Source organism: Mastigoproctus giganteus, chromosome 2, assembly GCF_048544385.1.
Source record: "Mastigoproctus giganteus isolate SK-2022 chromosome 2, ASM4854438v1, whole genome shotgun sequence".
NCBI lineage: Eukaryota > Metazoa > Arthropoda > Arachnida > Uropygi > Thelyphonidae > Mastigoproctus > Mastigoproctus giganteus.
In genome coordinates, this window is record NC_143576.1 from 124,117,310 (window position 1) to 124,142,274 (window position 24,965).

A 24,965-nucleotide genomic window follows, 5' to 3' on the forward strand; every position below is an offset into this window, starting at 1 on the left:
GTCATGTGCTTTTCTGGTGGAACTGGGTCTGAAGTGTCGGATACTTCAGTGACATTTTGCTCCCGCATCTCTATGAGCTCATTCATTGTCAGCTCCTGACTATATGAATCCAACAGCTCATTGACCATTGACTGGATCAGTCAATGGTCAGCATCATCACCATTGACCTCCAAATCTAATTGCCTGGCAAGATTAACAACTTCTTCTATCACATGAGCGATATGATCAGTTTCTGGCGTTGTTTTCGTCTCGTTTTTGTAAAAAAAAAAAATTACAAAGTTTCTTCCAGACACCAATGTTTTTTTGCGAATTTCATCCCAAGATTCTTCAATGATTCTTACGGCATCTAAAACGTTGAATTGTTTCCAAAAGTCTTTAACAGATATCTCACTATTTTGTCTCAGCTTCATTCAGACGTGCAAATGAACGCCTCGTGTAGTAAGCCTTGAATGTTTTGATGACTCCCTGGTCCATCGGTTGAAGCAAGCTGGTTGTGTTTGGAGGCAAAAACACAACTTTCACATGTGGGTCGAAATTAATTAGGGTGGCAGGAGGGTGACTGGGTGCACTGTCAATAAGAAGCATCACTTTAAATGGAATCTGTTTAGACTTGCAATAATGTTCGACTTCGGGTATGAAGCGGTGACTAAACCAAGTCCTCAAAAACGGAAGTTGTCACCCAAGCTTTATGATTTGACTTCCAAATCACCGATAAGCTAATTTTAGATATACACCAAACGAAAAAAATCAAGAACTGCGTAACTCCGAGTTCGCGTAAGTCGGGATATTACTGTACTCAACTTTAATTACTTATCAGCTCACTCCTATGTGAGTTCATGAGTTGTTGTAGGTATGTTGTTTAAAGGCACGAGGGCTACTAAGGCCATATTGTGCCCAATTCTATTTAGTAGTGCAGTTGGAATGTTAAAATCTGTTAAATAATAGTGTCTGCTTCAAGAAGGAAAAAACTCAGCTAGATTTGCATTGTCTCCAATCAGATGAGATAATGTTAAAGGTTCTTAAAGATGTGAAAATTTCGTTTTGAACATTAATATAATGGTTACAATTTAGTAGAATATACTTCACCGTAAGTATAGTTTGACAATATGCACAAATAGGCAGATCTTCCACACGAGCAGATAAATATGGGTTAGATGTGTGTGTGTGTGTGCGCCCAATACGCATCCTAGCCAGGATCACCTTTTCTTGCCTATTTGATCTCACGCTTGGTGCCCACAACTGAGGTTCCCATTTGCATTGCAGCAGCTTATTACTGCCAAGCCTGTCAGATCTGCAACCATTGTTCTTCACACACATTTTTTATGACTGATTTGTAGTCTGTATGTGGCATTGGTAGTTAGGAGAGCATGCAGTGGTCGGATGTTTAGTGGCTCGATCTGCTTGTTCATTTCCTTTGATTCCTACGTGACTTGGTATCCAACAGAAAGTTACTGATTGGTTAGCAACACATAACACAATTATCTGTGATCTGTTTTGCTTCAAGACAGAGTGGATTGGATTGGATGAATTTTTTAATGCTTTTATTGATCCTGTAAGCAAACAATAGATCATTGTTTGCTTACAGGACAGATCAGTTATGTGATCTAGAGCTATCTTTATCGCAAAAAGTTCAGGAGTATAGACACTGCATTCCTTCGGAAGGGATACAAAACTAGAAAAGATAGTAGAAACTGCCGCTGCACCTACTGTTGTACTTGTTTTTGAGCCATTGATGTGTGTGTGTGTGTGTGTGTGTGTATACAGGGTGATTCACTATCAGTGCGACAAACTTGCAGGAGGTGTAGGGGGCACAAAGACGAATCGGAATCACATAGCATTGCAGGGTCCGAAATGCCTTCGTCATGCGGTAGAGGACGTTGAACGGGAGGTCGTGTGAACAGCGACCCCGCTGGAAGTTAGCATTTGCGAACCGTTTCTGTTGAAGAAACCAAGTAGCAAAAGTCCTCCGGAGTGGATAATCCGCAGGCTCCAATGATTGGATGTGTTGCAGATGGTATGAACTCATTTGGTTTGTTGACAGTATCCTCCATACAGTGGATTGGGAAATACCCAATCGTTGGCCTATCGCTCGAGTACTCGTACTCGGATTGCCTTCTGCAAGACGTAGGACATTCTCCTCATTGTTTGGCATCCTCGTCGTTTGTTCTTGATTCATGGTACCTCTCGTGAAACAACCAGTCTCACATAACCTTCTGTGCGCACGTGCGAAAATCGTATGATGAGACACACGCCTGTGCGGGAAACGCTCCTGGTACAAGCGCAGAGCAGTGTGCCTGTTACAGTCCGCAACTCCATACGCGAGGTGCATGTCGGCCAGTTCAACGTTTGAATACTCGTCCATCCTACTGCCTCGGGAACCAGTTCGCAAATGCTGACTTCCAGCGGGATCGCTGTTCACGCGACCTCCCATTCAACATCCTCAACCACATGACAAAGGCATTTCGGACCCTGCAATGCTATGTGATTCTGATTCGTCTTTGTGCCCCCTACACCTCCTGCAAGTTTGTCGCACTGGTAGTGAATCACCCTGTATATATGAAACCACTGAGAATTTTTATCTGCATGTGCAGCATGGAGTTTCCTGATGGTGAGTTGATTAGTAAAAGTATGAAGCATGCAATATGACTATAGCCATCAAGTGTTGAACTGAGAATCCAACAATAAAAACAATCTCTGTGTAGCTGCAACAATTCGTACAGTTAGAAATATTATAAACAAAGAAAATGAATAAAAAAAAATAGAAAATGAAACAAAACAGAAAAAAAAAAAAAAAAAGATATAACAGGGCAAAGTAAACTCTGAACTTTTTAACTAGGAGGATTTAATCTTAATCCCTATGACATGGGCCTGATAAACACTAGACAAACTATACGGAGTGATAATGAGCAGGACTTACCTTCCCTTTCAATTTTTCTGGCTGTTTTTGAATATGGGGTCATTTATGCTTGGGCAATTTGTTTCATTTAACATGTTAACTGCTGCTGATGTATCAAATGGAGCCCAACTTGTGCCATAATGCACATGTGTGTGTACATTCTTTAAGTGGTCAATAAACAAGCACTTTACAAGTAAAAGCATTTGAAATAACCACTGCTTATATTAGTAAGTTACTTAAACTCTAAATTATTTGCAGCAACACTTCTTTTATTTTTTTCTTTGCTTCTGCTGAGGTTACTTTATGTATACGAAATAAAATTTTGATAATTTGAAGCCTCAGAATTTTATCTATCATTCTATCATGTGTTTATTATTTACGAGAAAAAAAAAAAGGAAAAAAAAATTACACTATTGTGCTATGTAGTCTCCTTGTAAGATTCTATATCAGCATGGCCTCTACGACAGTGTGAGAAGTGAATCGTGGAATAACTTTAAAGTTGTCAAAACGGAAGTCATGACTAAATGTACACCAGAGGTTCCCAAAGGGTGGGAGATGTGCTAAATGCAACCCCCACCCACAGAGAGGGTGGGGGTTGTTTTTATAAAGCACTTTATTTAGTATAGAATCAGGACTAAGGACAGAGAACTAAGAATAGTATAGGGATTAGTTCTAAAAGCCATTGTTCTAAAACAATGATGACCCAGTTGATGAGTCATCAGCTGGGTTATCACATTAATTCAGCTTTGCGTACTATGCTAGAACATAATATTTGTGGAGGGATAGCTGAATTATGTCAAATCTGTCTTTTTCAGCTGGTCCCCTATACATACATATTGGCTAGAACTAACCCATATAAATCTCATACCAATATACACTGAAAGGACAGAATTCATGGGATACCTGATCCCTTGGCAACGCGATGTTGTCACAACTTGCTAGTGGATACACCCAATGCTCAGCAGGTATGTAAGGTACACTGCATTCATGTAGACGGTAATTTGATATTAATATGGATAAACGTCATGTAAGTTAACTGACTTTGAATGAGGGATGATAGTGGGTGCCCGATGAATGGGGAGTATGCCATTTCCAGAATAGCATCTCATCGTGGACAGCGCTGTGGGTGGAGAAAGGTGGTGGATGAACAAGGCCATCAATGTCTGTCTCGCATTGTTTCAGCCAACAGGAGAGAAACAGTGGCAAAAATCACCACCGACTTCAACAATGGAGTTGCCAAAAATGTCTCCACCAAGACCATCAGGCGATCATTAGCGCAATAGGTTATAGGAGCCGCCGACTCACCAGTCCCACTGCTAACACCAAGACAGGACTATGCCTCAAGTGGCAAAAGAACATTGGCACTGGACCTTGGAGATGGGCTTCTGGTCCGATGAGTCCCATTTTCAGTTATTTCAAGTGGATGGGAGGGTGCTATGTGGCAGAAACCACACAAAGCTATGCTCCTGTCATGTCAACAAGGAATTGTTCAGGCAGGTGGACGGTCAGTAATGGTCTGAGGCATGTTCAATTGGCACACGTTGGGACCTCTAGTATGTCTAGACGCATCTCTGAATGGTCCAGGTTACATGTCCATCCTTGCAGGCCATCTGCATCCCTTCATGGTCATCGTGCACCCACAGAGAAATGGACTCTTCCAGCAGGACAATGTGCCTCCCCCCACAGAGTTGTAGTGACTAGAACATGGTTCAAAAAGCATTCAGCAGTTTACCAGCAGCAGCATTTCTTGGGTTCAATGGTAAGGCATCTGTGTACTGTCGATAATTATAACTGGGACCAAGGGCAGTTCAGATTTTTGAATTTATCAAAAAATACTGTTCTGAAAAAAAAAAAAAAAAAGTTTAGAATGTTTAGAAATAAAAACACTAAGTTGTACTTACATATTTTTATCCATAGGTAACGAAACAAATGGAACTTTCATCCAAAATAACACATATGTGTAGGCCTTTAATGAAAATAATTACTTATTTTTTGCTGCACCATTTTCGAACTTCGTTTCTTTGCTGCCAGATCTCTCTCTTTTTAGCAGGGGGAGTTAAGTTGGATACCATTCAGTTTGTTGATTCTGCATTCAGTTTGTTGATTGTTTGTCAAATCCGCATTTAGTTTGTGAATTTTCATGTATCATTTAATTTTGTTATTGGTAAGGTAATAAAAGTGTAAATTTGTGCTTTATATCTTCACTTTTATAACCTGTGGATAATATTCCTCCAATTTTCGCTTATTAGAATTGCCGTTTAATAGAATCAAATTTTAATTCACAAACATGATCAATAACCAGTGCTTACTGTAACTATTTTATGGCACCAGCATAATAAATAAATAAATGCTGGCTCGTTCGGATTATTGACGTTCGGATTTTAAATGCTCTACTGTCTTAAAGTTTAATAGTATGGTCACTAATGCTAAACAGCATTTGTAGTGGTGTTTTTCAGAACAGTGGCAGAAGATGCTATGAAGCCATGAATTCACAATGTTTTATTCCAATGAAGATGTTTGGATGCAAAGAGTATTCAGAGAGCTTCCTGTCAGAGCGGAAGACCTCAATCAAGCAGTTTAGTGGAGGTAATATGATGGTATTGGGCTGCTGGTCCAGATTTGGTCTGTTGGTGGTAGTTCCTAAAAACCAGAAGTCCATGAACTATTGGGATGTTTTTGACAACCATGTGCTATCTACACTGGCAGAACTATCGAAATGGACCCTGCCAGTGTCATTATAACAATGATCAGTATCATACAGCAACGGTTGTAAAAGACTAGTTTGCCAAAAATGATATCAAAAATTTGGGCTGGCTGGCTTAGAGCCTGGACCTCCTCCACCTGCAGGATGAACTGGAGTGCCAGATTAAGGCTGCGGGATCTTCTGAACTAGCACTGGAACTGCTTTGCAGATGGAATGAAAGCAAATTCTGGCCAATACCTACTGGAAGTTTGTAGAAAGTATGCCCAGGAGGATTATTATTATAATACAGGCCAAAGGTAACAACACTACTATGAAACGTAATGGTCACTCTTCAAAATGGACAAGGAATATAAAATCAGAAACACTTCTATGAGGGGTGCTTGAAAAGTTTATAACTCTAGTACAAAAGGGTAGTGGTACAGTGTTAAAAATTTCCGTACATAATATATAACAAACACATTATGTACTTTAAATAGTAAATAGTAAATAGGGGAGGGGAAGGGATTAATGCCAAAGGCAATTCATGAGGATATGGTTACAACACTCCTTCCTATTCCATTGTTAAGAAGTGGACAGCAGAATTTAAACAAGGAAGGAAGAGCCTGGAAGATGACTCACACTGTGGAAGGAACTGCAACGACCATTAATTCAGAAGTTGTTGACAATGTGGATGATCTGGTATTGAGTGATTAATGAGTGACAGTTTGGTACACTTCCAGCATCTTGGGTATCTCATCTGAATGTGTAGACAACTTAATAACAGATGGTCTCACTATGAAAAAGGTGTCAGCATGATAGATGTGAAAGTTGTTGACAGCAGATCAAAAATCCACAAATTTGTCAGATCAAATGAACATTTGCATCATTTTCAAGCAGATCCCACAAACTTCCTTGCAAGGTTTGTGACCATGGATGAGATATGGATCCATCACAATCAGCCAGAGACAAAGGAGCAATCCAAACAGTGGAAACACAGCTCTCTTCTCCCCCTCCAGAGAAAGCAGCAAAGTCAATTCCTTCTGCTGGCATCATTTTTTGGGATGCTAATGGAGTGTTTCTAGTGGATTACCTTCAGAAATGCCAGACAGTCACAGTGGCACATTACACAGACTTTGTGAGGCATTTGTGTGAAAACATCAAAGAAAAACAGTGGAAAATTCAGTGAAGGAGTGTTGTTACACCAGGACAACATGCTTGCTCACAAGTCTGTCATTGCTAAATGTGCGCTAAATGAGTACAGCTTTGAAATCTTGGCTCATCCACCATATTCTCCAGATCTCATTATCAGACTTTTACCTATTTCCAAAATTGAAAAAATACTTGGCTGGCATTCATTTTCTTACCAAGAGTGATGTCACTGCTGCTGTGGATGCATTCTTGGAGGCCAGAGAGAAAACTTTCTTTACAGCTGGAATCAATACGTTGTACAATCGGTGATAAAAGTGTACTCTAAAGGGACCTATATCAAAAAGTGACATGGGTAGTTCACACATTACTATATCTACTTGAATCACCAAACATGTGATACGGTGGGAAAAATTGCAACTCACTATGATGTTGCAATTAACATACAAAGTCAGCTCCCTAAACTCCTCGTGGATATCATATTACTTATACCATTGAATATGTCCAAAATATAATTTTTTTCAGCAAAAAGGCCTATGTGCTCTGGATTCATATTCAATAAAGTATTGTGCCACATAGCAAAATGGAAAGAAAGGAAATAGCAGGTTGCAAGTAAAAATACAGGAAAGTAATATATAGCTTTCGGACATCAGTTGTGACCGTTAATGGACAAATATACAGAATGTCATGCACGTGCCATGGCAGTCATGTAGGGTGAACTGTGTGCTACAGGTACAGGTAACAATTAGCTGTTAGAAGGGAATGCTTGCAGTTGTAGCTGTAATGCCTGGGAACATTGTAAATGCCGTTTATCAGCTAAGAGGATGGTCATCTCAGTAATGGGATGGACAAGACATCCTCCATTCCAGTTAAAGGAACTGCTGCAGCACAAGATGTGCAGCAATTCTAACCAGATGCTGCAAAGGTAATGGCAAGACTGATCAATAGTCATGATCTTGCGGCATGGATCAATGTGCTTGGTTGACCAGAAGTGCTCAGCAATGGCTGAGTGCTCCACATCTGCTAAACAGATAGTTTTCTCGTGTTCAGAATTAGAGACATGATTACTGAGTCTCCTGCCGGTTTCCCCAATGTAGCAGCCAATGCAGTCAAGGCAGGAAATAAGGTAGACTAATCCACTCTGCAGCAGGGGGGGGGGGAGACTGATGTCTTAACCCTCGAGACGAGGGATTGCAACTTCCTGCCTGCGAGTTGTAAGCACTTTATCCCATGAGCCTTTAAGACTCTAGAAATTTGTTATGATAGGTTCGGGTAGAACGGGATAAAGGCAGAATCATTTTTGCGCTTGGTCCTGTAGGCCACTATGTAGTCACACCTATCCAGGGGACTGGTGGGATAGCCGCACACCTTGCCAAATCTTTCTTAACCCTAGTAATCTCAGTGTGCCTGTCATCCACAGAACTAGAGTGGGTCCAGGCATGGATTAGTAGTGCTTGTGCCGTGCTGAGAAGATAGCTGTATGCGTGTGCTGACCGGTAGTTGGTGAACCAGCCAGCACACGTTGGTTTGCGATAGATGTCTTCAGATGCGTGCCCTCACACTGAACAAGGGTATCCATGAAAGGAAGGGTATTGTCTGACTCCAGTTCGATGGTGAATTGAATGAATGGTTACAGAGAGTTAAGGTGGTAGAGTGTAAAGTATGTTAGTTGTCTGATGGCACCAGAGATGTTCCCCCATCTCTGCATTATATTCTTTGTAAGTGACACAGAACTCTGTGGAGGCCAGAGATTTAAAAAGTGTGTGGGAGTAGTTTGTTGGGTAGTGTTATGCTCTGTTGTTTCTCTGACCATTTAGCTGTTGGGCCCCTATTGGGACCTACAGTTGCCCACACTTTGCCATGAGGAGGCAGCCAAGGCACCCAGCAGATTATTTAAGTACTCTGGCAGGCTCAATCATCTAATTTCCACGGATTTCAGTGGAAAGGCCTATATTAAAAAAAAGGGGGGGGGGGGGGGTGAATACTAGAATTTGGCCAAAAGAGATTTACAATAAAGTGGTAGAATTTAGATGTTGGTTAGAATTTGGTGGCATTGTTAGGGGCTGTACTTGGCCAGTTTAGTGAGGGAGGAGACTGAAGACTTGGGGGGAAAACAGGTACAAGGATGGGGACGATAGAGTAGGCATCCCCAAAAAGGTCAGTGGAGAAAACAGAGACCCGTCTCCTCCCTCCCCTGCCTGGGGATGAGGGTCTTTAAGGGAACCGGGTTAGAGTACCCAGTTCAGATTGCCAAATAGAATGTCTGCAGCAAAGCCGCAATATGTCTTCATCGGTGATGGCTGTCAGGTCCATGTAGTGTCGAATCCGGTAGGAAGGTCAAACTGCCCATCCCATTCTGGGGGTGGGATTTGTTAGCTGGCAGTGGGGAACCCACCAGGTGAAGGGATGGGCGAGAGATACAGTTACTTCATTCATAATCTGCATTCTCACTCTACTTGCATTCTATTTTTAATGACTAGCATCATAAATAGAAATACTGTATACACAAAAGATATTTATTAATAGTTAAGGCAAAGATAAGTAATATTTGGCAGGTGCTCTCAAAATATTCCAGAATGAGCTTGCAACCTTTATACAACAGTTTTGGTAAAAACGACAATTATGGCTGAAATGTTATCAGAAGTCCTCAATTTGCATGTTTATCATTTTAAATGGATAACAAAATGAAAAGTTCCCCAGGCGCAAACTAATATTTAGTTGAACCACCTCTGCCCCGATGACAGCAGAACACCTTCAAGGCATTGACAAGATCAATTTTTGAAGGTAATCAACTGATAGTTCGTGGTTCCAAACACAAATTATGGCTTCCTGAAGTTCACGAAGGGTCTTTGGCAACTGCAGATTCCACACAATGCCAACAGTTCTCTATAGGATTCAGGTCTGGGCTGTTTCCTGGCCAGCTAAGAGTTGTAATAGACCGTTCTTCCAACCATTTTTTAACCTGTAACAAATGTAAACACATTACTGTTGAACTTATAATGCAGAAGAAATGAAGCTAAAGTAACTACAGAAGTGCCTACTCACACTTTTTGCTGACGACAAGGGGCAGTCATCCTGAATGATGCAGTTATTTGGCAGGTTGAAATGGTCTCCAATGGTTGGCAGTAATTTGCCTTCCAATATAGCCAGGTATCCACTGGCATTTACGGAACCTTTTATAAACTGCAGATGACCTACTCTGCGATACAAAATGCAACCCCATATCTGGATGGTAGGGAATTTCACTGCAGACACCATACAGTCTGGATGGTATTCTTCACCACGTCTACGGCTAATTGTTTATATCCCATCAGAGCCATGCAGGCTGAATTTCTTCTCATCCGAAAAAATAACTGACTTCCACTGTTCGGGGGTCCATTTGACATGCTCCTTACACCAAATTAATTGGGCCTTTTTCATTCTTTGTGTGAGGAGGGGCTTCTTCTTAGGACAATGGGCTAGAAGTCCATTTTTGAAGAGGCATCTTCTGACTGTTACTGCACTTGCTACCACTCCTGTATGTTCTTCCCATTCTCTTTTCAGCTCAGACTTTACGGTTTTTAAGACATAAGACCTTCAAAACACGGTCCTGTTTGGCATAGAGACTCGTTTGCGTTTGGTTCCTTTTTTCCTATCAGCAGAACCAATATTTTTGAGTTTGGAAAGAAATCTACTCACTGTCGACTGATTACAAGACACTTTATAAGCAATATGATGGGAAGAACATCCTTCTTCATGTAAAGCAACAATAGCACTCTTTCTTCATGGAATCAACTGCACGCAACTTGCCATCCTGGCACAAGCAAGGAATGATTGCAACTCTTGCAGAGCGTGCTTATATAGCTGAAAGTAACAGCTGATGCAATCTGTAAGAAATATTGCCATATACTTATGTTATTCGGACGACAATTACAATTTTAAGGAGTGATGCACTTTCTTTGAACACCAGTGTGTGTGTGTGTATATATATATATATATATATATTTTTTTTTTTTTTTTTTTCACTCACTCATCTTTTCTCACACACACCAGGGGGGATGCAATGATGTGTAGTGTAAATTTAAATACTAATTAAAACTAGGGTTAGTGTGTACTCAACTGTAGCATTTATTGTTAAGGTGGCGCAAAAGTCAGTTGCCCAACCCCCCGAGGAATGACACAAACACATCATCCACGTAGCGACACCAAAAGGCAATGGGATCTGGCAAACCCACAAATGCGTGGCTGTCCAGCTCCTCCATTGTGATGTTTGCCATAACTGAACTAACTGGGGAACCCATGGCCGTACCGTGTATCTGTTGGTAAATGGAGTCACCAAACATTAAAGACCCACCAGTCAAGCACAAACTAAGGGCTGTGCAAATATCCTCGAAAGTTAGAAAAGATCTGCTGCTCAAGGTTTGGTCACCATCTAGAAGCTCCTTGGCACACGTGATGGCCAGTTCGACTGGAATTGAAGTAAAAAGAGACACCATGTCAAATGAGGCCATGATTTGATCCTCTGAGATAGATAGGGTACAAATCTGGTCCAGGAATTCCACACTATTATAAATGGTGTTCGCGGTCTTGCCCACTAGGGGCGAGAGCAAGCTCGAAACAAACTTAGATAATTTATAGGTTGGGGAACCACAACAGGAGATGATAGGTCTTAAGGGAACTCCTTCCTTGTGGATCTTTGGTAGACCGTAGAACTGCAGAATCTGGCAGCTGGAGGCATGTAGACACCAGAGCACAGATTCTGTGACTTTCTCCAATCAAAACCAACTGTTGATGAGGTTGTTTACCTTGGACTCCCATCACTCTAGAATCTTAACAAGAGAGATGAGCACGGGCTGGTAGATGGAGGTGTCTCGTAGGAGCAATAGGGCTTTCAGTCGGAGTGGTTCAATATGACCATTCGATGTCCCTTGTCCGCTGGAAGGACAACGAAAGCATCTTGTTTCAATGTGTTGAGAGCAGAGATTTGATGTTGACTGAGATTAGAGATGACAGGGCAAGCATGATGCAAGATCGCCACGGTTTTCAGGCAAATCGCATTCGCCACCACCTCAGGGATGTGTGTCGATGCTTCAACACCCAAAGCAATCTTTGGGTGTTGAAGCATCATTGACATACATTCTGTATATCTGTCCACAGCACGGCACGAGCCCTACTAACCCGTGCCTGGACCTACCTTAGTTCTGCGGATGAGAGGCACACTGAGATTAATAGGGTTAAGACAGATCTGGCAAGGTGCGGCTACTCCACCAATGCCCTGGATAGGTGTGACCTACAGGGACGCGACCACGTAATGCCCCACAGGCCCATGTGCAGTAATGCTTCTGCCTCGACCGCCTTTATCCCGTTCTACCTGAACCTATCACAAGAAATTTCTAGAGTTTTAGAGGCTTATGGGATAAAGTGCTTACAATTCCCGGGCAGGAAGTTGCGATTCCTCATCTTGAGAGTTAAGACATCAGTTTCCCCCCACTGCAGAGTGGATTAGTCTACCATATTTCCTGCCGTGACTGCAATGGCTGCTATGTTGGAGAAACTGACAGGAGATTCAGTAGTCGTGCCTCTGAACATGAAAAAGCTATCTGTTTAGAGGACGTGGAGCAATTATCCATTGCTGAGAACTTCAGGTCAACCCAGCACGACACTGATCAACACCACAACGTCATGATTATTGATTGGTCCTGCCATTACCATCAGCGTGCCTGGTTAAAATCACTGCACATCTTGTGCTGCAGCAGTTCCTTTAATGAGAACAGAAGATGTCATGTCCATCCCATTACTGAGACGACCATCCTCCTGGCTGACAAACATTGGCATTTACAACGTTCCCAGACATTACAGTTACAACTGCAATACATTCCCTTCTAACAGCTAATTTTTACCTATACTTGTAGCATGCAGTTCACCATACATGACTGCCATGGCACGCACTTGATATTCTGTATATTTGTCCATTAACGGTCACAACTGATGAAGGACGCCCTCATATCCGATGTATTACTTTGCTGTATTTTTACCTGTGTTTTTTGTTCATAGTAAACATTAAACATATTTTTTTTACCTGTAACCTGTTATTTCCTTTCTTTCCATTTTGCTCTGTGGCACAATATTTTATCGAATTATTTTCAATTTTTATATTATGTTTATTAATTCTCATTTACATTCAATTCTTTAGATCTCAAGATTGGTAATTTCGTCTTTAGATCTCAAGATTGGTAATTTCGTCTACCCCTTTGTTCAACCTTTTTCTGTACATCTGCATCTCAAAAGCTTTAAACATTTCTTTTGTAAAGTGATAATTTTTCAAAGCATTACATCAAGGTAGACCAGACATATCACTTCGTTTTTATTCTTATTTCTAAGTTTAAACTTCAACTGCAAAGTATATTCTTCATTTTAATGAAAATTAATAGTGCAATTTTCATTTCAATTTTCTTTTCTTTTCAAATCCATATCATCCTGAATTTGGTTCAGCTTAGGTCTTTTAAGACCTGTTCCGTTGTAGCTCTTGAAGGTTTGTTTGTTGTTTGTTATTTGGTTTTTAGGAGCATTAGCAACTAAGGCCATATTGCTCCGTGAATATGCGGTGGTCATTCCCTTGACCTTTCCGCATCCTCCGTATTTCAGATGGTGACGGGCTCGAACCCCGGTCTAATCAAGAAGCGTGTGCTATGCACTGCTGCTCCTTCCCATCTGGCTACAGAGGTGCCTAGCTCTTGGAGGTGGTCTTGATATCGCCATCGTTGTCTTGGTAGACCCACATCTGTCTTGCCTGTAGGTTTGTAGTTTAAGGCTAATTTTGGGATCCGGTCTGGGTTCATTCTTTCTATGTGGCTGATCCATTTTTTCTGATACCATTTTATGTCATTTACTATTTTAACTACTTTTAATTTCTCGCGGATATCTAAATTTCTTTGGTGGTCTAGTCTTGTAAAGCCTAATAATGGTCTTAAAAATCTCATTTGTGCTGCTTCTAGTTTGCGTGCATCTTTCTTATTTATGACCCAAGTCTCACAACTGTAGAAGAGGGCTGATCTTGAAGTGATGTTGTGCAGTCGTAATTTTGTTTCAGTTGTCATTTGTTTTCTGAAGTGGCGTTTAATCATTCCATTCATTTTATTATATTTTTGTAGTTTGGTATGGATGTGTTAACCTTCATTTGATATTAAATTTCCCAAATAGGTGAAGTCAGATATTTGTTCTATTATTTTATCATCATTAACAATTTTGACTCTTTGCATGTTTTTTCCACATAATTCTATTGATTTTGTTTTTGAGGTGGAGATTTGCTGTTATCTGTAGTTCATCTTCGGAATTTGCAATTATAACTTCATCATCAGCATATAAATATAGTTTGGATTTTATTCCTGTTGTTCAACTGTATTCTGTTGTTAACTGTTTGTTTCCATTCTTTAATAATTTTATTGATGTAGATATTAAATAAATTTGGTGATAGTCCACAACCTTGTTTGACTCCTTTATTGGTGTTAATTGGGTCTGAGAGTTGACCATTAAAATATTTTATGCAGACTTGAGTTTTTATATAGGCTCTGCATCGCTTTCCAGAGTTGGGTTGGGATATTTTCTTCACATAGAATCTGCCAAAGTTTTTCCCGGTTTACATTGTCACATGCTTTTTCATAATCAATAAACAGTAGAAATGTTGGTAGGTTGAATTCTCTTCTTTACTCCAAAATTTTTTGTAATTAAATCCATATTGGTGGTGAATTCTTCTACATTTTTAATATCTTTTTCAGTAAAATTACTATCTTTTTTCTTCTCCATTAACCATTATATTTAGTTTGAATAAATTTAAAGAAGAATTAGATATATTATTAAAGAGGATGGACAGATGAGGTGGGTAGTGTTTGTTTTTTTTTGTCTGATGATGTATAAGCTTGCTTCCTTCTATCAGTTGCTCCTACTACTACAGAAAAGAAAAATAGTAATGAGAGAGAAATAAAAAATTGGAAGTTACAAAAAAAAATATGGGAAGACATACAGAAAAGAATATGTAATAGAGAAGTGCAAAAGAGGATACATGTTAATTCACAATCAGAATACCTTAAGTAAAAATAATTAAATATATATATATATATATATATATATATATATACATATAAATATATGTATATAAGAAAAAATTAAACTTAAAGAGCAGAGATCTGTTAGCAGCAAACCTTACTTTGGGACTGCAACTGACATAGAGGTAGCTGGGACAGTAACTACTGAAGTTTTGAAAGAACAGGGCTGAGACTCAGATATTAGAAGGGAACCAGAAGCCTAAGGGATGGCTGATGGGAAGGAAGGAAGGAAATATAGTGACATGGCAGAAAAGTTGTGAAAAGCCAAGAAAACCAAAACAAAAAAAAAAAAAAAAGGTGACTCCCGACAACCAACAACTATGGAGAATGACAGAGCAAGAGCATGGATGGAGGGCTGTCAGTATAGAAAGAGACTAACTAAACTGACTGTCTGTCTTCAATCATGGAGGTTTGTTTTACAAGCAAACTGAATATATGGACAAATGGAAAAGCATAAAAAGAATGCATACAAGAATTGATTACCTGCACAACAATGATATAAAAACACCGTTCCACGATTGTGGAAGGCTTATAAGTAAGAATTTTAAAAAGACAGTGAATTTTACAAAAAAAAAAAAAAGAATTATAATTATTATTAGCAGTAGAGGCATATGATGCAAGAAAGCAAGCTTACATAGAAGCAGTAACAAAAAAAAAAAAAAAAAAAAAAATGAAAAGAATGAAGAGAATATTCTAATAAGGAAGCAGAAAGGCCAGTGGCTAAGATGTATAAAATAACAAAGATCTCAACGTTCACAAAAAGGGGACTAAAGTGGTGGGGGGGAGAGAAGGTTGAGAAAACAGAAAAGGATAAATTAGGACTAGGACATCGAAGTGCAAAAGTTTTATACCTCTCACAAAAACAGAGGTATGGGGATGAAGGCAGCTCAAGCAAATGATTCAGAAAGCAATTTAAGCTGGAGAGCCTATAAAGTGGCTTCTTAAAAGCATTAGCATTAGTAGAGGCATATGATGCAAGAAAGCAAGCTTATGCAGCATCAGCCAAAAATAAAATAAAAAAAATAAAAAAAACCACTCCCATTTCACCCCTCCGTTCGTTCGATGGACCTGTCCAAGCTGAGCCTTAAAATTTATTTAGGCTATCAACTTCCACAATAAGGGATGGAAGTTTGTTCCACCAACTACCCGCTGGCTAAAGGCAAATTTCTGCATATCTATCCTACATCTGTCTTTCCTCAATTCCTCAATTTATGTCCTCTCAGGTGATTATTCTGAGCAAGAAGAAGAATCCCATCAGCATGCACAAACCATTCAAGGCTTTATACACCTCTATCAGATCACCTTGCTAGTGCCTAGTCTCCAGAAACTGTAATTTGCAAAACTTAAGCCTTTCTTCGTAAGAGCAACCCTTTGTTCCATTCACTAATCTTGTTGCCCTTCTCTGTACTCGTTCCAGCAGCTCTACATCCTTTTTGAAATGAGGCTTCCAGACCTGTATACAGTACTCAAGTTGTGGCCTGACCATTGCCTTATACAAGGGAATAATCGCTTCCTTATCCCTGCTAGAAAAATTCCTGTATATCATTGACAAGACACCATGAGCTACTCCTGCAGCCCATCTGCACTGCTCAGAGAACTTCATATCTGCCTGCACAATTACCCCCAGGTCCTTTTCATTCTCTACCACTGTCAGTGTAGTACCGCAGAGTTGATACGTTGCTCTGGGGTTACTGTTTCCCATATGTAGTACTTTACATTTGTAAATGTTAAACTTCATTTGCCACCTCTCAGCCCATCTGCTCAACCTTTCCAGATCCTGTTGCAGCAGCATAGCATCAGTAGTGTCCTTAACAACCCTGCCAACCTTTGTATCGTCTGCAAAATTGGACATTAAGCCTGATATACCATCATCAATATCATTTATAAATACAGAAAACAATAATGGACCCAACACTGAACCCTGAGGGACTCCACTAATAACATTAGTCCACGATGAGCAGTGTCCTTTGCTTACCACTCTCTGTCTTCTCCATCTCAACCATTCCTTTATCCATAGCAGCAATTTGCCTCCAATGCCACACTGCTCCAATCTGTGCAGCAGTCTTCCAAGTGCAACAGTATCAAAAGCCTTTCTAAGATCCAAATATATAATATCAAAGTTATTCCCTGCATCCAGTTCTTTTGTGACTGCATCATAGTATCCAATCAAATTGGTCAGGCAAGACTTTCCCTTAACAAAACTATGCTGTGTCCGAGCCATGACTGAAGTCTTGATCTTGCAGTGCTTCTTTGACCAGTGCCTCCATTAATTTTCCTGGAACAGTCACAGGTCTATAATTACTTTGACTTATGTTACCCATTTATGGAATAATTCAATGGAAAGGTTCGGTGAAACACAAGTAGTTGCTCTTGACATCTCAAAGGCTTTCGATGGTTTTTGGCATAAAGGTCTTCTAAACAAGCTTCCATCTTATGGTTTGCCAACTGTTTTTAGTAATTAGTTATCCAGTTTTTTCTCTGATCGCTCACTGAGCATGATGGCAGATGCCTCTCTGTCTTCTAACTTCTCCACTAATGCCGGTGTCCCCCAAGGTTCAGTTCTTTCCCCCACTCTTTTCCTCTTGTATATTAATGACTTTCTTCCATTGACTGGAAATCCTATCCATAGTTTTTCCAAGGATAGCACACTGCATTCCACTTTCCATTTTGAGAAACCTTGCCCTGCCCAATCAGCTTTAACTTCTCTAAAATCTGCTACCAATTAAATGCTGATCTCCCGGTAATTCTCCAGTGGGGCAAAGACAACTTAGTTTATTTCAATCCTTCTAAAACTCAGTCTTGTCTTATATCTCACAAAAAGGATTCTTCTGCTCCTGTGCTTATCTTTGGTTACACTCTGATTTCTAGGCAAAATGATGTATCTCTTTTGGGGATTACCCTGACTTCTAATCTCTCTCTCTCTCTCTCTCGGCACTAGCAGATTACAAATATTGCTTCCTCTGCATCTAAAAGACTTGGTTTTCTCTTTCGCTCTTGGCATTACTTTTCTTCCAAACAGCTGCTCACTCTGTATAAATCGCAAATCTGCCCTGCCATGGAATATTGTTCCTACATCTGGGGTGGTGCCCCCAAAACCTCTCTCAGGCTTCTTGATTCCATTCAGAAGAGGGCAGTTAGGTTAATTAATGATTCATCTTTAACAAAGTCTCTCCACTCACTGTCTCATAGATGTACTGTTTCTGCTGCATGCCTCTTCTACAGATACTTCCATGGCCCCTGTTCTTCTGAATTGGCTTCTATTATTCCTGCTTTCTCTTTCAAAACAGTCTGAACACGTGCCGCCACCAGCCAACATCCATTTACTGTCCAACTCCAAACTCACAGAACCAACTTTTCATCTTACTTGTTTATTATTCTTTCAACTGCCGTTTTCTAGAACAACCTTCCTTCATACGTATTCCCTGAAAATTACAGTCTACAGAAGTTAAAGTCCAATGTTAACAAATATCTTTTTTCGTCTTCTCAACCTTCTACCCAAGCATGGTACTAAGTACTATAGGTTCTAATACCTCTTGTGTTTGGGGTTTACATAAAAATAAAATAAAAACTTGCGTCAGCCTTTGATCCTCCTTTGTGAATTGGGGACACATTTGCACATCTCCAGTCTATTGGTACCTCCCCTGAGTCCAAAGAAGCTCTCATAATTATGGCTAAGTGTTTGCTTACTTCCTTAGCTGCCTCCTTTAATATAACTGGATAGATCCACCCCGGGTGCCTTTTTTATGTTTATCTTCAACAATTTCTCCTCCACTTTCCTCTCAGATATTACAAAATCATCTAGCTCACTGCCAGAGTTTACTTCACCTATGGCATTCCCTTTCCTGAATAACTCCTCATGTGTGAATGTAGATGCAAAATACTCGTTTAGTTTGTTAGCCACCTGAGCAGGATCCTCAACTGTTGAACCATCAATATCCAGTGGACCTATCTGATTCATCCCTTTTCTTCTAGAGTTTACATAGGTAAAGAATTCTTTTCTGTTTTTCTTTGCATCCTTTGCCATGGATTTTTCATAATCTGCCTTTGCCTGCCTAATCTCCTTTGTGACTTGGTTACAGATCAGCTTATATCTATCATAGGCTTCCATGTCACCCATTAATTTATATGTATCCCATGCATTTTCCTTCTCTGCCATATGTCTCATTAGTTCATCTGACATCCATTTAGGCCTAAACCTTGAACAATATTTCTTAGTTGGTATGTAAAGCCTAGTAGCTTCCAAGATAAGTTCTTTGAATGCTTCCCATTTTGAATTTGCTGTTGGTAACATCATCAGTTGGTCCCACTGTATAGAATTTAAATACTGTCTCAGTCCATCGTAGTCACCTTTACGAAAGCAAAAGCCCTTCCCTTTACCCCTGATGGTAGTTACCTCTTTGAGTAAATCCCACTTCAGAACACTGTGATCACTGCCACCCAGTGGTTCCTTTATCTGCAGATTCTTAATGCATGAAGAATCACTACTGATAACCAGATCACAAGTATTACTCCCTCTAGTTGCCTCACGAACATGCTAATAAAGAAAACAATCATCCAATAAATCCACAAAAGCCTTGCTAGTGTGTGAGTGACCAACCCACAAATTCCAGTCTATATCTGGGAAATTAAAATCTCCCATTATAAGACTCTCTGATTTACTGGCCCACTTTATTTTCCTATACAGTTTCTTATTATACTCATCAGAGTTATTAGGCGTATAGCACACTCCTACTCTCAATTTTGATCTCCCAATGCTTATGTCACACCAAACAGACTCGACACTGCACTCTCCAGTGATGTCGACTGGCTTCACTTCCTTGGATTTTGTTTCTTAACTAATGGCATAACCCCTCCTCCCTTCCTATCCTGTCTATCCTTTCTGTACACATTGTACTCCCCAAATTCCAGTTCTGCATTCCTTATATCTGTCTCTGATATCCCAACAATATCTGCCTTTGATGTTTTGAGCAATACGTTAAATTCATCAAATTTATTTACCAAACTCCTAGCATTGGTGTACACGCAAGTATACATGCACCTCTTCCTATTCTTAGCTACCCTAACAGAACCCATGTGTTTACTTGTACCGCAATGACTCCCAGCAGTCTCTGAAATATCCTGCATCTTGTTTTCCAGGTTGCTGCTCATTCCAATAGAAGCAATGTAAGAATCACTTTCACCTCTGCCAGTGGCTACTGTTAATCTATCAGTCCTTGTATTCCCCCCCCCCCAAGCTAGCAGTTTTCCGACCCAGCTAACACTGCCTCGATGGCATCAGCAAATATTCTTGCACCCTTTCTAATTAAGTGTATCCCTTCCCTGTAGAAACAATCTATACTGTTAACAAGTACAGACCAGGCTGAAAAAAATTCTACCCCGTGAGCCTTGTACAATTCTTCCAGGGCTGAACTGATCGACAAGGTTCTCATCATATTCTCCCTCCTATCGTGTCTGGGCAGAATTGCAGACACTTTCAAATTCAACCCTAATTCATGGCTTTTTTTCAACAGTGACCTGTACTTGTTAAGTAATTCTGCCGGTCTCCTACTCTTAATATCATTAGTGCCAACGTGTACAACTATATCACCTTTTGTGCCCTTAAAAGATGATATCCGCTCTACAATGTCATCAACCTTTGCCCCTGGCAGACGTACCCTGGTCCTGTTCCACCTATCCTTTTTTACAAAGCATGTTCCCAGTTTCCCTGACAATAGAGTCACCAGCAACTACTAGTTCCTGTGAGACCAGCACATTCTGCCTTCGGGGGTTGCCGTTGTGTTGCGTGATGACCAAGTGCAAGCTCTGGCGTTGATGTGGGCAGCTGAGATCTTGATGGGCCCCTCAATTTAGATCCGTCGAGGGCATCCACCCTGTCCTTCAAGCTCTCATATAGGCCCATAACAGCACTGAGTTGTCTCCTGATTTTCTTACACTCCTTACATCGCGCACACACAAAGACATCCCCCATGGCAATATCATGTCCCGTACCCGATTGCTCCACAAACATCAAGCAAGCAGTGCATTTTAAAAGGCTGTGATTCAGAGGGCAACTGCCCCCCTCTCAGTTCTCCCCTGAGCCACAGCACTCCCATTAGCTTGAGCTTTGCTGTTCTGGTCGGAGTCATGATTTCGATTTAATTTCAATAAAATCTCAATTTTAGTACAAAATTATAACCCTAAACTTGTATCCCAACACAGTTATAATGCTATATATATTTTTCAGTATCGAGTATTATTTACGAGTTCCATTAATATAACTTCCATATCAAGTTATGTATTAATTATGTTACGTTTGTAATCTAAGTCGTTATATGTATTTAGTTTAAAAGTACAATCTAATTGACAATGCAGTTTAACAAGATTAATAGATTTTACTGATTAATTGACAATATAATATTATGTACTATATTATACTAAGCTTACGCTATCTAGTTCGGGATATAATGTTGTATCGTATAACAATGGCGGCAAAGAGGGTGAATTAGCACAAAGAATAAATCGAATGTTTCTCAACTAGACGGCCTAACAAAATGTGACACAGAAAATGAAATTAAGAGGAGGGGGAAGATTAATTACTTATATAAACATATATACTATGCCTTTAAACAACTAAAATTTAAAAAAAAATTAAAATAAAACAAGGAGGTTTTAGACACAGAGGTTCATGAGAATGGTATTTGAGGAATTGCACTTAGTGCCAATTGTAAACATTATAATTTTATTATTATTTTTTAATGTTGATCCCATTTTAAATTTGCAATTTACAATAATGCTTATCTTTGTAAATTAGAATTTTGTTTCTCTGTTATCCCCCCCCCCCAAAGCCCAATGTTACTTAGTCGAAATGTCACCTTGTGAGATACCACCATCATGGTGGTTATGTTGTTATTAACTTTTGTTACCTTATAGCCATTCCAATAAATGCATATAACATTCACACATTTACAGTTTCTTCTTTTAATTACTAATATCATTGGCTATGGAATACCATATATCGTCCCCTTTTCTAAGAGTAAGACATTATTAGGATTTCTTTACTGTAGATTTAGCACAAAATGCATTATGAGAAAATAAATGGCACCTCTATATGGATGTACAGATGCCATGATTAATTCAAAATACATATACATAAAAAGTAATTACAAAACAGTTTTACACTTTCCTTTAAACATTTATAATGACTACTTTTCACACAAAAGAAAAACAGATGATACAACAATGAAGATAAATACATCAAGTTTGCTTTCAATGTTTTGCAGTTGTGTTTGTATCCACCAGAAGTGATGCCGTAAGAAAAACAAAAGTAATAAATTTTACAGGTGAAGAGAAAGTAGAATTTGCTTGGTCTGAGAAACCTAAGCTGGCAAGTGCAAGTGCAGCAAAGGCTTTTCCTCTACATTATAATAGGAATCCTTTTAGCAGTCCTTATGTGTATGACTAACAAATTTTGTGCAATCTAGGTTTATGCGATGCATGGCAAGAAACTTGGCAAGTCTAATATGAGCAATTAAACAGAAGAATTAGTGGGACAAACATATTGCTGGTGTCCAAAAAAAAATTTGGATACAGTGCTAGCCATGAATTACCTCTTCTGAAATAAAATGTTTGGAAAGTGCTGCATCAGAAACTAAAACCATACAAATTACATATGTTACAAGCAATTACTGGTAATGAAATGACCAAAAAAAAAAAAAAAAAAAAAAAGCAGCACTATGTATTGTTTTCAGAAAAAAGTTACATTCCACATTAGTGAGGAAGCTGACACTCACAATGTTAAAGTGCGGGGACAGTGAGAAGTGTAGTGAATATGTGCATGACAAACCTAAATAAGGATGTCTCCATATTCTAGATAAGGGTTTTTTCATAATTCAGATTACATGAATTCTTAAAGTTAAAATCACAGTATTTATCCAAATTATCTTATGGTATAACTGCAATGTTTGGCAGCTAATATCTAACAAACTTTCTCACTTCTTTAGGTTTGTAAGCAAATTTCATCTAAAACTAGTACAACTTGTTTGATTATTGGAATCAAAATCTTTTCTTTTATTTTCTTTCAGTAAAACTCCATTAATTGCCCAAACTACATGTGGTGTTTTAGTTTTATAACTTAGAATATTTATTAATTCCCACAAGATATATATATATATTTTTTTTTTGGTATATCTACTGTATTATCTCTAATGCCTTTCTTTTCTCTATTATGCCATCTGTTTTCCTTTTGTGTAATTCATCGAACTCTTAAGTTTCCTATAGTAATAGTTGTAATAAGAAGAGCAAGAACTGGCTACCTACTTGATTAATAAACTTTATGCACCCCATAAACATATAATCCTTTGAAAATGACACAGCAATATCATCACTTGGAAATGATTTAGGTTCTAATCTTGGATGCCCTAAAATAATTATTTGAGTTTATATTTTAACAAAATAGAAAGTAACGCAATCTCAGATTTAGTGACAAAATAGACAACATTCGTAAAACTTTACATACTTTAACAATGGCTCATAAAGAAGTATATTTGCAATAGATACACAAATAATTTATTCCACAAACAATTCATTTACTCAATATTACCAACAGGAGTAAACTGGCAATAAAATTTGTGTGGAATATTTCTAATTGGTCTTATCAACAGTCCAACCCACAATTAGACCAGTCTTCTCCTAATTACAAATGTAATGCAAAAAAAGAAACGTTTGGTAAAAAAGACTATACTACACTGCATTTTCAATGCTGCGTACTGTATCTCTTTGCCAGTTTATCATTGTTGTATATGTAATTATAAACTTTGGTTCTTATATATCAAAGAATGATGGTCGATACACACATTTATACAAAACCATGGAAAAAGGGCTAAATACAAGAGGAGGAAAACAAACTGTTCTGCAGCATGTCAAAGGCTTTTCTACAGTGCGATTTGTTCTCTTCTTCTTGTATTTAGCCAAAAAAAAAGGGAATAAATAATGATGTAAAGGCCATAATAAAGAATTGTATGAGAACTAAAGAAATACTTCTATGAGAGAAATGCTAATAGTTTCTCAATTTTATGCTTCACTAAATGAATAACTTTACTAGTTTATAGATAAGATGACCCACTTTCTGATGGGCAATCCAAATTTTTATACAAGATCATTAGAAAGTCCTTGTGCACTTTTAAACTTTAGGAGAGAAATAATCTGTACATGAAATATAAAGTATAATTAAGGTATCAGCACAATTTACAAAAATAAAAAAAAAAAAAAAAAAAAAAAACATTTTTCGTGACACTGTTCTGTCCAACTTTATGCTAATAAGGATCGCAGCCAGTGAGACTTCCACTTACTGTACAGCAATGATAAAGTAAATAGCAAAGTTTCTGAATTTAAGTTAATTCACCTCTGATAAGCTGCACGGCTAAATTCTTATTATGAAAATATTAAAAAATAAAAAGGAACAAAAAACTGGGTACCTGTTAAACAACATATTACTTATTTTTTTTTTTTTTGAAATTCATTCCAGATAAATGGATCAAATTTAAAGCACCTGGAATGGTGCACAAAAAAAAAGAAGAAAAGGGGAGGGAGAGAGAGAGAGAGAGAGAGAGAGAGAGAGAGAGAGAGAGAGAGAGATGATTAAATTGGCAAGGGAAGAAAAGGGTACTTTCATCAGAAAAGGCTTCAGTTTTGTAAATTGCAGCATCTGGAAAGTAGGTATGATTAAGGCACTGCAATCAGATCTTGCAAGATTTGATTGAGGTGCCTTGAATGGATTAAGTTCAATGCTGCTGGAATCCTTCCTCTTGCACAGACCATATACATATGAGGAGGCATAAATTCAAATTGAGGATGGATGGTTGCAGCTCACATGCAGAAATTTGCCTTCAGCCAGAGGGTGATTGATTGAATAAACTCCATCTGGCGTTGTGAAGGTGGGTGGTTTAATAAATTCAAGGAAGAAATACTATTAGAGGGAATGGACAGAGGTGTTTTTTTTTTTTTTTTGGCTGATGCTATATAAGCTTGCTTTCTCATCATTTGCCACTACCACATAATGGTGGCAAGAAGAGAACCACTCACTTTGAAGCTATACTTTTGATTGCTATATGCTCCCAGGGAGAAAAAAGGCTTATATCAGGGGTGGCCAACTTAATTTGTGATATGATCTACTTTTTTCCTT

The 24,965-nt window shown here is 38.9% G+C and overlaps 1 protein-coding gene across 3 annotated transcripts in view; it reads right to left on the reverse strand.

Moving 5' to 3' along the window:
• Window positions 1-24,965, reverse strand: part of LOC150089543 (serine/threonine-protein phosphatase 2A activator-like) — a 165,349-nt gene that overhangs the window by 20,052 nt on the left and 120,332 nt on the right. For all 3 annotated transcript variants that reach the window (XM_090368659.1, XM_090368660.1, XM_090368658.1), the window contains exon 8: window positions 23,102-23,202. In XM_090368659.1, the coding sequence (XP_090224785.1) occupies window positions 23,102-23,202 (101 nt within the window). The remainder of the gene's footprint in view (window positions 1-23,101; window positions 23,203-24,965) is intronic.